The sequence below is a fragment of the Leptodactylus fuscus genome, chromosome 3 (genome assembly GCF_031893055.1).
Source record: "Leptodactylus fuscus isolate aLepFus1 chromosome 3, aLepFus1.hap2, whole genome shotgun sequence".
Taxonomy (NCBI): domain Eukaryota; kingdom Metazoa; phylum Chordata; class Amphibia; order Anura; family Leptodactylidae; genus Leptodactylus; species Leptodactylus fuscus.
In genome coordinates this window covers 235416778-235431157 of record NC_134267.1, presented here as the reverse complement: position 1 = coordinate 235431157, position 14380 = coordinate 235416778, and the positions used below count along the sequence as shown (strand labels likewise).

The following is a 14380-nucleotide window of genomic DNA, read 5'->3' as shown; positions in this document are numbered from 1 at the left end:
CCAAAACACAAACGAAAGACTGCACCAGCTAAGTGGAAGGGTGCCTGCCCCAGGGAACTGACTATTATCCCACCTCCAGTGGTGTAACTACCGCTATAGCAGCAGAGGCAGATGCCACAGGGCCCGGGACATCAGGGGCCTGGTGACAGCCGCTACCACTGCTATCATTATACTTGGGGGTTTTTTCGGACCCCCGAGTATAATGATTGGCGGCCCAGGAGAGGTAAGAAACATGTTGCTTACCTCTCCACGATCCAGGCAGGCTTCGGCCTATTCGTCTGACGTCTCATGACCCCAGCCTGCGTCCCGGGTCATGTGACGTCTGACGTCATTGAAGATCGACTACTTTGGAGGCCGACAGCATAGGAGACGGGAGATAGGTGAGTAACAGAGATCTTTTATCAATTCAAAAAAATATAAAGTCAATAATAGCTCACCCTTTACTTTCGTCCAAGGTGCACGATCCTATGCCTTCGGGACTTTCAAGGCTAACGTTGTATTCACATAATAATCTTTGTAGAGATGAATCCGCAACACTTGTCCGTTAAATTTTAAAAAATTCTTCTTTTATTCAGTCCATGAAAACCATACAAGACTCCATACAAAAGATTAGAAAAACAAATACAAAAGGAAAGACAACGTAAAAAACGCTGTCAGTACCGCATCTTAGCCGCTGACGCGTTTCAAGATTCATCTCTACAAAGATTATTATGTGAATACAGAGATCTTTTATGTTTTTCTCCCCATGGTTCTCCGATTATTATACTCTAGGGTCTGAAATACTCGAGTATAAGCCGAATTTTTCAGCCCAGTTTTTGTGCTGAAAAAGCCCCCCTCGGCTTATACTCGAGTCAGCAATTTTTTTTTTTTATTTTTTTTTTAACCCCTTAGTGACCAGCCTGTTTTGGACCTTAATGACCAAGCCAAATTTTGGAAATTTGCCCTGTGTGACTTTATCAGTGAATAATTCTGTAACAGTATAGCGCATCCAAGCGATTCTGATATTGTTTTTTCGTGACATGTTGTACTTTACTGGGAAGGTAAAATTAGACTGATATAACTTCTGTAAATTTATTAAAAAACTCGCAAATGCTGAAAATTTTGAAAATTTTTCAATGTTTTCCATTTTTAGCTGCGATATCTCACATATCTCCCTATCTTATAAAAATGAATTCTTGTCTGTCTGTCTGTCTGTCTGTCTGTCTGTCTGTCTGTCCGTCTGTCTGTCTGTCTGTACTCTAATGCGAACCAAACGACTGGACCGATCTTCACCAAATTTGGTACAGAGATACTTCAGGTATCCGGGAAGGTTTAAAACAAGACTCCAACTCGCTCGGACGTACCGTTGCTGAGATACAGCATTCCAAACACAGTGCCCCCCCCCCCCCCTTAGCCAATACAAACCTGCAAGTCTTTCACTCATATTCCAACTGCAATACACACGGTCACTCCACATGCACAATACAACACTAATATCCAAACTGAGATACACGCATCAGAGGATTAGATACACAGATCAGCACACAGTATCACATGCCAGAGGATTAGATACACGGGTCTGCACACAGTCCCACACACCAGAGGATTAAATACGCATTTCTGCACACAGTTCCACACACTGAAGGATTTGATACGTGCATTTGCACACAGTTTCACATGCCGAAGGATTAGATACAGGCGTCTACACACAGTTCCACACTCCAGAGGATTAGATACGTGTGTCTGCACACATTTGTACACGCCATAGGATTAGATACATGCGTCTGCACACAGTTCCACATTCCAGAGGATTAGATATGCGCGTCTGCACACAGTTCCACATTCCAGAGGATTAGATACGCGCATCTGCACACAGTTGTACATGCCATAGGATTAGATACACGCGTCTGCACACAGTACCACATGCAGTAGGATTAGATACGCGCGTCTACACATAGTTCCACACGCCAAAGGATTAGATATGCACGTCTGCACACAGTACCACACGGGGGAGGATTAGATACGCACGTCTACACACAGTACCACATGCCATAGGATTAGATACGCGCATCTGCACACAGTACCACATGCCGGGGGATTGGATACGCGCGTCTACACACAGTTCCACACGCCGTAGGATTAGATACGCGCCTCTTCACACAATACCATACAGGGGAGGATTAGATACACGTGTCTTCACACAGTTGTACACGCCATAGGATTAGATACACGGGTCTGCACACAGTCCCACACACCAGAGGATTAAATACGCACTTCTGCACACAGTACCACATGCCATAGGATTAGATACGTGCACCTGCACACGGTTCCACATGCTGAAGCATTAGATACAGGCGTCTACACACAGTTCCACACTCCAGAGGATTAGATACACAGATCAGCACACAGTATCACACGCCAGAGGATTAGATACACGGGTCTCCACACAGTCCCACACACCAGAGGATTAAATACGCATTTCTGCACACAGTTCCACACACTGAAGGATTTGATACACGCGTCTGCACACGGTTCCACATGCTGAAGGATTAGATACAGGCGTCTACACACAGTTCCACACTCCAGAGCATTAGATACATGCGTCTGCACACATTTGTACACGCCATAGGATTAGATACACGCGTCTGCACAGAGTACCACATGCCGTAGGATTAGATACACGCGTCTACACACAGTTCCACATTCCAGAGGATTAGATACGCATGTCTGCACACAGTTGTACACGCCATAGGATTAGATACACGCGTCTGCAGACAGTACCACATGCAGTAGGATTAGATACGCGCGTCTACACATAGTTCCACACGCCAAAGGATTAGATACGCGCCTCTTCACACAATACCACACTTTGGAGGATCAGATACGTGTCTCTGCACACAGTACCACAAGCCAGAGAATTAGATACGCGTCTCAGCACACAGTATCACACAGGGGGGGATTAGATACGCGTGTTTACACACAGTACCACACGGGGGAGGATTAGATACGCGCGTCTACACACAGTACCACATGCCATAGGATTAGATATGCGCATCTGCACACAGTACCACATGCCGGGGGATTGGATACACGCCTCTACACACAGTTCCACACGCCATAGGATTAGATACGCGCCTCTTCACACAATACCACATGGACGGATTAGATACACGTGTCTTCACACAGTTGTACACGCCATAGGATTATATACATGCGTCTGCACACAGTACCACATGCCTTAGGATTCGATACACGCGTCTGCACACAGTACCACATGCCGTAGGATTAGATACGCGTGTCTACACACAGTACCACATGCCGTAGGATTAGATACACGTTTCTACACACAGTTCCACACGCCGTAGGATTAGATAGGCGCCTCTTCACACAATACCACACAGGGGAGGATTAAATACGTGCGTCTGCACACAGTACCACACGCCAGAGGATAAGATAAGCGCGTCTGCACACAGTACCACATGCCGTAGGATTAGATACCCACGTCTACACACAGTTCCACATGCCGTAGGATTAGATACGCGCCTCTTCACACAATACCACACAGGGGAGGATTAGATACGTGCATCTGCACACAGTACCACACGCCAGAGTATTAGATACGCGCATCTGCACACAGTACCGCACGCCAGAGTCATTAGATATGCGCGTCTGCACACAGTTTCACTTACTGGAGGATTAGATACGCGCCTCTTCACACAATACCACACGGGGAGGATTAGATATGTGCATCTGAACACAGTACCACACCAACAAGGATTGGATACTTGCATCTAAACACAGTACTACACGGGGAAGGATTAGATACAGCTTTACTCCAGGTATCCATAACAACTGATCACAGGTTTTTCACTGACATCCAAAATGAGATACACATAATCACATGACGCTTATGGACATACACACAAACCACATACAAAATACACCAGTGCAAAACTGGACAATTCTTATGGGGCCACTACACAAACATAAAATGTAATATACCCGTGCAAAGCCGGGTCCTCCCTCTAGTACACAATAATACAGGGCAAAAAAGTTAGTAGTTATATATTTCCAAATGTTCCTTTTGTGTTTCAAGCATATTTGAAATAATTTTAGCATATTTGAGTAACTTAGACAATTTACAAGTTTATCAAGTTTATAAGCAAATTTTGGAAATTTTGAGTGTGTGATTTTTTCCTGTACCAAGCTATGTTTGCAGACAGGAATAGGTGGCATAATGACAGAAACTCCCATTAAATGACCCAATTTGTAAAACTAGACCCCTTCAAGTATTCTGTACACTTGGGGGTTAAAAATGCTCTCTGTACCCCTGGATAAATCCTTCATGGGTGTAGTTTCCAAATTAAGGTCACATATCAGGGGATTCCACTTTACTGGCGTTTCAGCTCTGCAAAAGCCTCATGGCATCCAAAAACCAAACCGTCTGTGCTCCAAAAACCCAATAACCCTTCTTCACTTCTGTGTCCGGCTATGCCCTAATATCAGTTTATACCCACATATGACATTACGTACATTATCCCGGGTACACCAGTGTCATACATGTGTCATACATGTGTCATAAACTGCAGTTTGGGCGCACAGCAGGGAGCAGAAGGGAAGGAGTGCTATGCGACTTTTAGAGTACAGATTCAGATGTTTGGTATCCGGACGCCATGTCATGTTTGTAGAGCCTATAACGTACCAGAAAACTTGATTCCTCAAAGGAGTGACCCCATTTTGAAAACTGCACCCCTCAAAGAATTTATCAGGGGGTGTAGTGAGTATTAGTATCCCAGACGTGACTGCACAGCGGATGGTGAAGAGGGAATATATAAGCGGTGCAGAGGACATTGCAAACACCACATTCCCTACTATGTCCCATGATTGGGGGAGTCACTCTGGGGGTCACTTAGGGGGTCACTTCCGGTGTCTTTTCCCTCGTAAGCTGTAAATCTGGGGTGTCCGCTGATATCCGCTCGCACAGCTTATATATTCCTTTCCTGCCGCAGCCAGTTGTGTTCTAATGATTTGGCGATTTTGGGGTTGTTTGTCTTCACATTACTAGATGCTATATCTTCTTTATTTTTCTGGTGACGTGGCCATATAAGGGCTTGTTGTTTGCGGGATGTGATGCATTTTGTAATGACACCATTTTTGGGTGCCTACAACTTATTGAATACATTTTATTAACCCTTTTTTGCTGGATTTTTTAAAGAAAAATCAATCCTGGCATTGCATTCTACCTTTTAAATTTTTTGCCATGTAGCGTACAATATAAGCAACATGTTCCCTTTATTCTGCGGGTCGGTACGGTTACGGCGATACCTCATTTATAGTATTTATTATGCAATACTAATTCTGTAGAATAAAAACACATTTCGGGACATAAATCAGTGATTTTTGCATCGCCATCTTCTGAGAGGCGTAACATTTTTATTTTTCGGTTGACAGTGTTGGTTGAGGGCTTACTTTTTGCGGGACAATGTGCGCTTTTTATTGGTACTGTTGTGCGGTGATTATGACTTTTTGATCACTTTTTATAGCATATTTTGTAAGGTGATATAGTGAAAAATCACTACTTCCGGCGGGTTTTTTCCGTTTTTTTTTTCCAACGTTCACCGTATACATTAAATATTGTTTCAGTTTTATTGTTCAGATTGTTACAGACGCGACAATACCAAATATGTATTGTTTTTATTAACTTTTAGTTTTTTTTTAATATAATTCATTTTCTATAGAAAAAAGGGAATTTTGGGGCTTTATAGCTTTATTCATTTTTATCAGACACTTTATTTATTTATTTTTCACTTTTTTTTTTTTACTTTTACACTTTTTACTTTAGAAAACTTGAATTAGTGATGCTTTGATAAAAGCATCACTAATTCTCTATTAGACGCTGCAGGACACAGCTGTCAGTGTCTTGCAGCGTCTGGAGGAAGTCAGACGCAGGGGCTGCCTGCGTCTGACTTCCTCTTAAAGCGGCAGGATCAACCAGGTATTGGGGGTCTCTTGGAGCTTGGGGTCACTGGCCAGACCCCAGGCTCCATGTTAGAGACACTGGCACCCCCCGATCTCGCCGCGGGGGGTGCCGATTTGGCCGGCACCGTCACGGAACCGCTTCAGTTCCGTGATCATGTTTGATCACGGAACTGAAGGGGTTAAAACCCCCCGATCGGAGCCCCCTCCGATGGGGGGTAATGGAGCAGGGTCTTAGCTGTCAGATACAGCTAAGATCCGCTCCAATTACATCGGCACTGACAGGGAATCCTTCCCTGACTGCCCGACGTAATTTTACTATAGGGCAGTCAGGAAGGACCTGCAAGTGCCGACGTAATTTTACTATGGGCCGGTCGTTAAGGGGTTAAGGAGTGCAAAAAAAAAAAAAGATTTAGAAAAAAAATAAAAGTTGTAAATCTCTCTTTTCCCTAGGATACATACAAAAGTAGAAAATGACTGTGAAACACATACACGTTAGGTATCTCTGTGTCTGACAGCGCCCGGTCTACTGAATATAGGGGATCTGCAGTGCTCCTGTTCCGTCGGGAAGGGGTTAATAGCAGCACTGCAGATCCCCTATATTCAGCCAGGCTGAATTCCAAGTGGGGGAAGAAAAAACAGTCCTCAAGCTCAGGGAAGGGGCAGACAGACAACCAAAACACCCCCTCCCCAGCACCCAGCATCTACTGCACCCAAAAACTCCGGCCATTTTAATTTTTTTAATTTTTGAGTAGCTGCTGCATTCCCCCCCCCCCCCCCCTCGGCTTATACTCGAGTCAATAAGTTTTCCCAGTTTTTTGTGGTAAAATTAGGGGCCTCGGCTTATACTCAGGTCGGCTTATACTCGAGTATATACGGTAATACATCTTCAATATGGAATTTGGCCTATTAAGAGGCTCACTATTGTGGTATCATCATCACCTTAAAGGGATTAGGCCACTAGTGACACTTATTCTCTATCCACCAGACAGGGGATAAGTGTCCAATCGATCGTTGGGCACACTCCATTCACTTCTATGAGGCTTTGATCGCTGCCAGACATTACAGCCCCCACCAGTCCTATTGAAGTAAATGGAGAGTCGGTCACACAAGGAGCACTTAGGGGGACCCAGCGATCAGTCCTCCAGTGATTGGACACTTATTCTGTGTCCTGTGGAGAGGGAATGTGTCCATAATGTCACAACACCTTTAATGTATATACAGTGGATTTTTGGCCCACAGCTCTTTCTTGCTCCAGTGATGCCCCGTATTGTTTCTTCTGAACCCTGGTTGACACTTTTTATGAAAGTGCGCAGAACAGAGACCAAGGCTGGGGCAGGGATGCTCAAAATGACAAATATACTATAAGGCTGAGTTCACACTGGGTATTTTGGTCAGGATTTTGAGGCCGTATCCACCTCAAAATCCTGACCAAAAAGATGTCTCCCATTGAAATCAATGGGAGACGGTCAGTTCTTTTTGCCGGGAACGGTTTGTTCCGGCTCCCTGAAAAAACAATGGGCATGCTCATTCTTCAGGTGGAGTCACCTCGCGAATCCCCCTGAAGACACTCTCTCCTCCCGAATAGACCCCATAGACTTGTTTGGTCCTAATCCAGAGCGGAGCACGCAACTATATACTGGTGCACTGCACTGGCATCCAGTCACAGCTACCCGTATTTTGGACCGGAACCTGACGCGGCCTCATACTCAATCATACTCAAAATCCCTCATCTTTCCAGGGCTTGCCGCATCAGATGATCTCCCCAGTGCACTTTCCTACTTTTTCCGGCTTGCTGTGTGATGTCAGTGGCTCCGAGGGACCGCTGAGGCCTGTGATAGGGCCACAGGGTAATATGGGGTGTGTTGACACCATGATGATATTGAAAATAAATAATAATGTCCACTGAGTCCCTAAAGTTAAATAAAATAATACCCTATACCTTGAAATTAATATTATTTATTTCCACTTTAAAAAAAAATGTTCACTTTGCTCCAAGAAGTAAATACAGTACACTGCCTCCCGCGGGCAAGATTTATTTACATATATTGTGTATATATGTGAAAAACCTGCATCGGTTGTTATGGATACCTGGAGTAAAGCTGTGTGAATGTGTGTGTGAAGCTGTGTAAATGTGACCTTGTGTAACAGTGTCATCTACAGCGCCCTGTCCCTTTAAAGCTGACATACAGCAGTGAAGAAAAATAGTTGGGTTGCTATGGAGGTGGAGCCGGAGTAAAGCTTTGATGTGTGAGACTGTGTGCTGAGCCACGTATCTAATCCTTCGGCATGTGGTACTGTGTGCAGAGCCGCGTATCAAATCCTCTGGCATGTGGTACTATGTGCAGAGCTGTGTATCTAATCCTCCGGCATGTGCTACTGTGTGTTGAGGCACGAATCTAATCCTCTGATGCATGTATCTCAGTTTGGATATCAGTGTTGGATCGTGCATGTGGAGTGACCGTGTGTATGGCAGTTGGAATATGAGTGAAAGACTTGCAGGTTTGGCTAATGCCAGTCATTGTTTTGGGAATACTGTATCACCGGAACGGTACGTTGAGTCCCAGTCTTAAACCTTCCCGGACACCTGGTGTATCTGTGTGCCAAATTTGGTGAAGATCGGTCCAGTCATTTGGTCGTGAATAAAGAACAGACAGACAGAGAGACAAATACTCATTTTTATATATTAAGGGTTGGTTCATATTAGAGTATGTATTCCGTTCGGGGAGAGTCCGCATGGAGACCTCCCAGACAGAATACAAGCGCAAGCGCTGTGCCGTCAAAGCGAACGAACCCCATAGACTATAATGGGTTCTCACAAGTCATGCGGACATGAAAGTAGATCAAGAAGTACTTTTCTGTCCGTATGCTCCATGTAGACACCGCACGGAAAGCACACAGACCCCATTATAGTCTATGGGGTCCGTCTGCTTTCACTGCACACTGCTTGCCAGTGCGTTCGGTAGTCCGTTCGGGTGGTCCCCATGTGAACTAAACAAACCGATTACCGAACTCATATGTGAACCAGGGGTAAGTTTTAACTTTTCTCCGCACAAAAATCCTGAAACCAGACGGAAATGGCACAAACTGATTACAGTATTAACTTCAAAACCCATTGAAATCAATGAGTTTTCATCTGGACCATTTGAAATCAGTTTTTAACCACTTCCGGATTTTTTTTTATTTATTTTTTTAAATCTGAGGAAGTAGGTAATAGGGACCGGGATAATTTATTGATATAAAGCAGTGCATATCACATAAACATTTGCCAATGTTAGAAAACAGAAGTTCAAAAAACATTAAAAAAGTAAAAAGGAAAGGTCATAAAAACATTAAAAAAAAAACAGACTTGGAGCTTTACAATATTAGATATGTATACAGTATACTGTACGAGTGATCAGTCAAAATAAATTGCATAGATCATGTACCTCCTTTTTCCCAATTCGGGTACAGGGCATGTCTCGTTGCTATAAACCAAAAAATAAATAATTTAAAGAATGATGGGGCGGGGAGAAAAATCAAAGAACTCCAGAAATACCAAAGTTTCAAGGAAAATTTATCATGAAGGGAATGTTAAAGTTGGTTTTCTAAGGGATTCTTTAGACCTCAGAGTATAGTCATTGGAAAACCAGGGAGGTGTGGAAAAAAAAAATTAAAAATCCTATTCACCTTCCCCCACCTCTCCAGGGCTCCCTCATGGTTTCCAGTGTTCAGTTTTGGGCCTCCTCCAGTTGGGGCTCCCTGGGGTGTCAAGAACATCAAAGGCCATGAGGAAACCCAAGAGAGGCAAAGAAAGTTGAGTATGATACTTTACCATGTTTCTGCACCTTCCTGTGGCCTCTGATTATTATATTCTGGGGTCTGAAGAAACCTCAAGGTATATTAATAGCAATTCCAGACTAAACTAGTGGCAAATCTCACAAATATTCACAAAATAAATCTTGGGAGGATCAGCCATCTCTAGCTGAGATGAAAAGATCCAGCTCAAAGTCTTGACCATCTCAGGCAGCCAGTAAAGATGGAGGAACCTCTTTAGATTCTCTTAGGCTGAGTTCACGCAGAGTTTTTTGGTCAGGCCGTTTTCGCCTCAAAACCCTGACCAAAAAGACGGCTCCCATTGAAATCAATGGGAGCCAGTCAGGTCTTTTTTCCGGTAGCCGTTTGTTTGGCTCCCGGAAAAAAGAATTGACATGCTCATTCTTCAGGCCGATTCGCCTCGCGACATCCTCCTGAAGACACTCCCTCCTCCAGACTAAGCCCATTTATTGGGCCTTATTGGGAGCGGAGTGCGCGACTGGATGCTGGTGCACTGCAATGGCATCTAGTCGCAGCTACCCGCCTCAGTTTTCGGACCAAAAACCCAGTGTGTACTCAGCCATAATCTTGGGATTAGATGAGTCAACTCTCCGGGTCATTTTGGTCTGAATTTGTTCAGATAGAAGTGAAATTGAACCTATTATATTTTGGGCGTTTTTCAGACCTCATAGTATAATAGGTGGATGAGGAGATGTAGAAAATAATTGCCTTTAATGCGTTAAGTATATTACACTGATACACAAACAAACATTTTAAACTATATTTTACTTCAAATCCACTTAGAGGACTTGATCACTTGTACAATATACTGCAATTTTTTTTATGCTGCTATCTATTACGTACAGATTGGTGTCCTATTAGATCCTGTCTAAAGTCGGGTGTAATAGGAGTACAAAGATATTGGAGCAAATTTATTACACTTTGCAAATTATCTGGTGTTCAAGGCATGGAAAAAGTTGCACATTTTTTGGGGATAAACAACAAAAATGAAATATACACACTTTTTTATTTTTGAAAAGCGAATATCGATACAGTATATATAGGTATATGTATAGGATTACATTAAATTATAAATAATAAATTATAAATAAAGTCATTAATTTTATGCAAAAATCAATATATATATATATATATATATTTTTTTTTTTTTTTCCTTTAGAATAAACTTTATTGCAAACATATCCTACAAAACAGTACACTAGGTATTGTCACATCCGGAACAACCCACTCAAGTAATTTTTAGCATTGTTTAGAATAAGTACTGTTTGATAATAATAATAATAATAATAATAATAATAATAATAATAATAATAATAATAATAATAAATACGTATATAAAAGCTGCAATTGTTTTTAATGTTTTTTGACAAAATGCTAATTAGTTTAACACGCTAATGTCTGTGTACTAAGACATGACACCTACTATATATAATTTAAAAAGTACTGAAAAAACAACTATGCATTTAAGTTGGAAAAAAAAAAAAAATTACAACCTCTAGAATACAAACATGAAAAATCAGATCTTGTTCTCTTCATTAAGGCCAAAGTTGACCTAGACCCTAAGACTGAGTTCACACAGGGATTTTCGGTCCAGAATTTGATGTGGGGGCTGTCTCAAAATCCGGACCAAAAAATGGGTAACCGGGACTGGAGTGCACCGGAATCCAGTCGCAGCACTCTGCTCCGGATGAGTGGGCCTAGTCGGGAGGGAGTGTCTCAGGCAGACGTCCTGCTCGCGAAAAAAGGAACCCATTGATTTCAATGGGAGGCGTTTTTTTTTTAGCCAATTTCTGATGTGGATTCCGCGTCAAAGTCTGGCCCAAAAAAACACCGTGTGAACTCAGCCTAAGGGAACTAAGATATTCTTCACTATAGGTTGTAGCAAGCACCGCACCTCCCATGAGGCAACCTGAAGCGACCGCTTCAGGCGGTGCTATGCCAGGGCCCCGGGAGGGCAGCATTTTTGCTTACCTAAGCCAGTCCAGAACAAGCTGTCCTGGACTGACTTAGCGTCACCGAGCGGTGGATTGGGGAGGCCGCTGGAGCAGCGCTGCTCCAGCGGCCTCCCCTCATGCTCAGGCAGAGAGCAGGTCCTCTCCGTGCCTGCTCTCTGCCTGCTAATGCAGCTCCGTCACGCCCCCTTCACTCTGCCCCGCCCCCTCCGATCCGCCCCCTCCTCCTGGGGGGGGAGCTTTCTGTCGTCCCCCTCGGGTGGCGAAAAAGGCAGGTTCACCCCTGGTTGTAGCACTCTATTGGCTGTTACAGCTTTGTAGCTGATACAAGTTGATATCTGGCTGCAACAACATCCAAAAACATTACCCAGACACCACCACTTTCAAACTTTTTCAAATTCTAATAATTTTTGCTTTTCATCCTATTTCAACCGAAAAATGAACTTATTGGTATTCTATTTCTACTTTCTATTTATACATTTCTTATACAGTTTTACTTTTTTAAAATTTGTATCGTCAATGTAATTGAATTTTTATTTGGGGTTTGGCAGTAACTGTACAAAAAAACATAATATGGCTGATTTATGTGATTCCATGCCTAAAGTTACCTGGATAAGTTGAACAGAGAAACAAAGAGGAGAATGGTTGTTGAAATGAAAGGGGTTATCATGGATTGGAAAACATGGCTGCTTTGGGGGTGTGGCCAGCTAGCGATGCAACTAGACATGTAAGACAGAGCTCCGCAGCAATCTCAACAACATTGACATTCATGGCCACAAAAAAAACAAGTGTCCCTGTTCTTAGGGGTATTCCCCACCCCTTGTGTTATATTAGAAGCACTTTCATATGTCCTGGGATGTGTTATGGGGTTATAGACTTCTGAGGCCTACTCACAAGGAGGACAGAGTGGCCATCTTGGCTTCAGCGTACCCAGGAGAAAAGCTTTATCCACGGGGAATGGCGGCTTGCCCGGCTCCTCCTTCACTCACCCTGGTCTGCCGATCACTGGCTAGGTGTCATCCCGCTTTCCGACTGCTGGGAGTTCCCGAGGCCAGACTGGAGACGCTGTGTGTCTCTTGGAGCGGCGGTCATCTTGAAGTGTCGGCCTAGTACGGGCAAGAAGCTGCGGGCCTGATTTTCTCTTCCCTGCGCATTGGATACCCTGCTGGGCCTAAACTAACAACAACAGAAAACATGGCTGCTTTGGTCTTTTCAAGAATTTATATCAAGCCCATTGGTCACATGGCCAACTTTTTGAAAACCCCTTACATTAAAAATATAGATTTCACTAAAAATAATCAAAAAAACATAACTATCAAACATATCCTATAGTGATGAAGGCGACACAATTTATTTTTTCTCATTTCTTGGTCTGTTGCGTTGTGATGGTATCTACACCGGCATTGACTTGAGGTTTTCTGGCTGTGCCACATTTCTTAAAATAATGGAGTATCTTGAGCGTTGCCTTCTTCAGTTTTGCATTCCCTGCAATGAGTGCCACGGAGTGGGCTACGTGGTAAAAAACGGCAAACAAAAACAGTATTCCCTTATTACAGGTGTCATGGAAGTCAAAGCGAATCAGAACGGAGACAATAAAGTTAAGGATGGTCATGACCTCAATCATGATCACTGAACGGATAGCGGAGAGGTGGGCGTCCATGCTGGGGGTAGTGAAACTTGTTACGCTGTTACTTAGACGTCTCACATGAACGAAAATAACTTCAACCAAGAACGAAGTCGAGGCGCTGACCAATAGGAAAGGCAAAAAAGTGCCTAAAAAGTAGGACGGTATTAAGTAGGCCATCTGCTTATCCAGGCTTGTATTCATTTCCATGTACTTGGGAGGGATCATGACATCTAATGTCCACTTATAGTTGTATGCAAAAACAATTCCCGAAAGTGAAGATACGAACAACGAGGACAGAATCATGTACCGTACCAGTTCGGGAATCTTTAGCTTTATGCGAATGAGAAGAGTGTTTTTGAATATGACGACCTTGATATAGTAGAGAACACAAAGCCACATGGCAAACCAGAGACTGGAGAAGTCAAGGAATAAATAGACGGCATTGAATATCCAGTTGAGAACGTTGATGTCATAAAAATTCAGACTGAAGAATCGGTTTATGATATTGAAGATGATGAGAGCCATGAAGAGTATTCGAGAGAGTCCCAGGCTTAAAAATATCTTATCAAAGGGCTTCAGTTTTCTACCTTCCCACCAGTCCATCAGCTTGGTGACGGTGATGAATCCATTGATCACCAAACCACAAAAAATCTCGGCCAATGCTATGGCGTAGACTATGACTGATTCTATCCAGGACATCTTGGATGTCTTCTCTCCGGTCAACAGTGCAACGATTGATCGGATTCTTCCTGGCAACTTTTTATCTGATGTATGGCTCTCTGGCAATGTTTATTGCGTGTGACTATATTTGTGTGATGCAAATAATAATTTGGCAACAACAACCATCACTTTTTATACAAAAATTATAATAAATTTGGACCCTAATTTAGATAGGAGCAAATTACCACGTCTACGTCAGAGCTGAATGCAAATCCTGCACAAACGACATATGTTTCCATGTCAATGTTAACTCCTTCACTCATTGGAGACAGATTTTGAGTTCTATAAGGATATAAACAATGTTTTGAGC

General features: G+C 43.1%; 1 protein-coding gene across 1 annotated transcript; it reads right to left on the bottom strand.

Moving 5' to 3' along the window:
* Nucleotides 1-13083: 13083 nt before the first annotated feature.
* Nucleotides 13084-14049, bottom strand: LOC142196956 (taste receptor type 2 member 4-like). The gene has a single exon (XM_075266929.1). It carries the CDS (start codon nucleotides 14047-14049, stop codon nucleotides 13084-13086), a length of 966 nt encoding a protein of 321 aa, XP_075123030.1.
* Nucleotides 14050-14380: the final 331 nt, after the last annotated feature.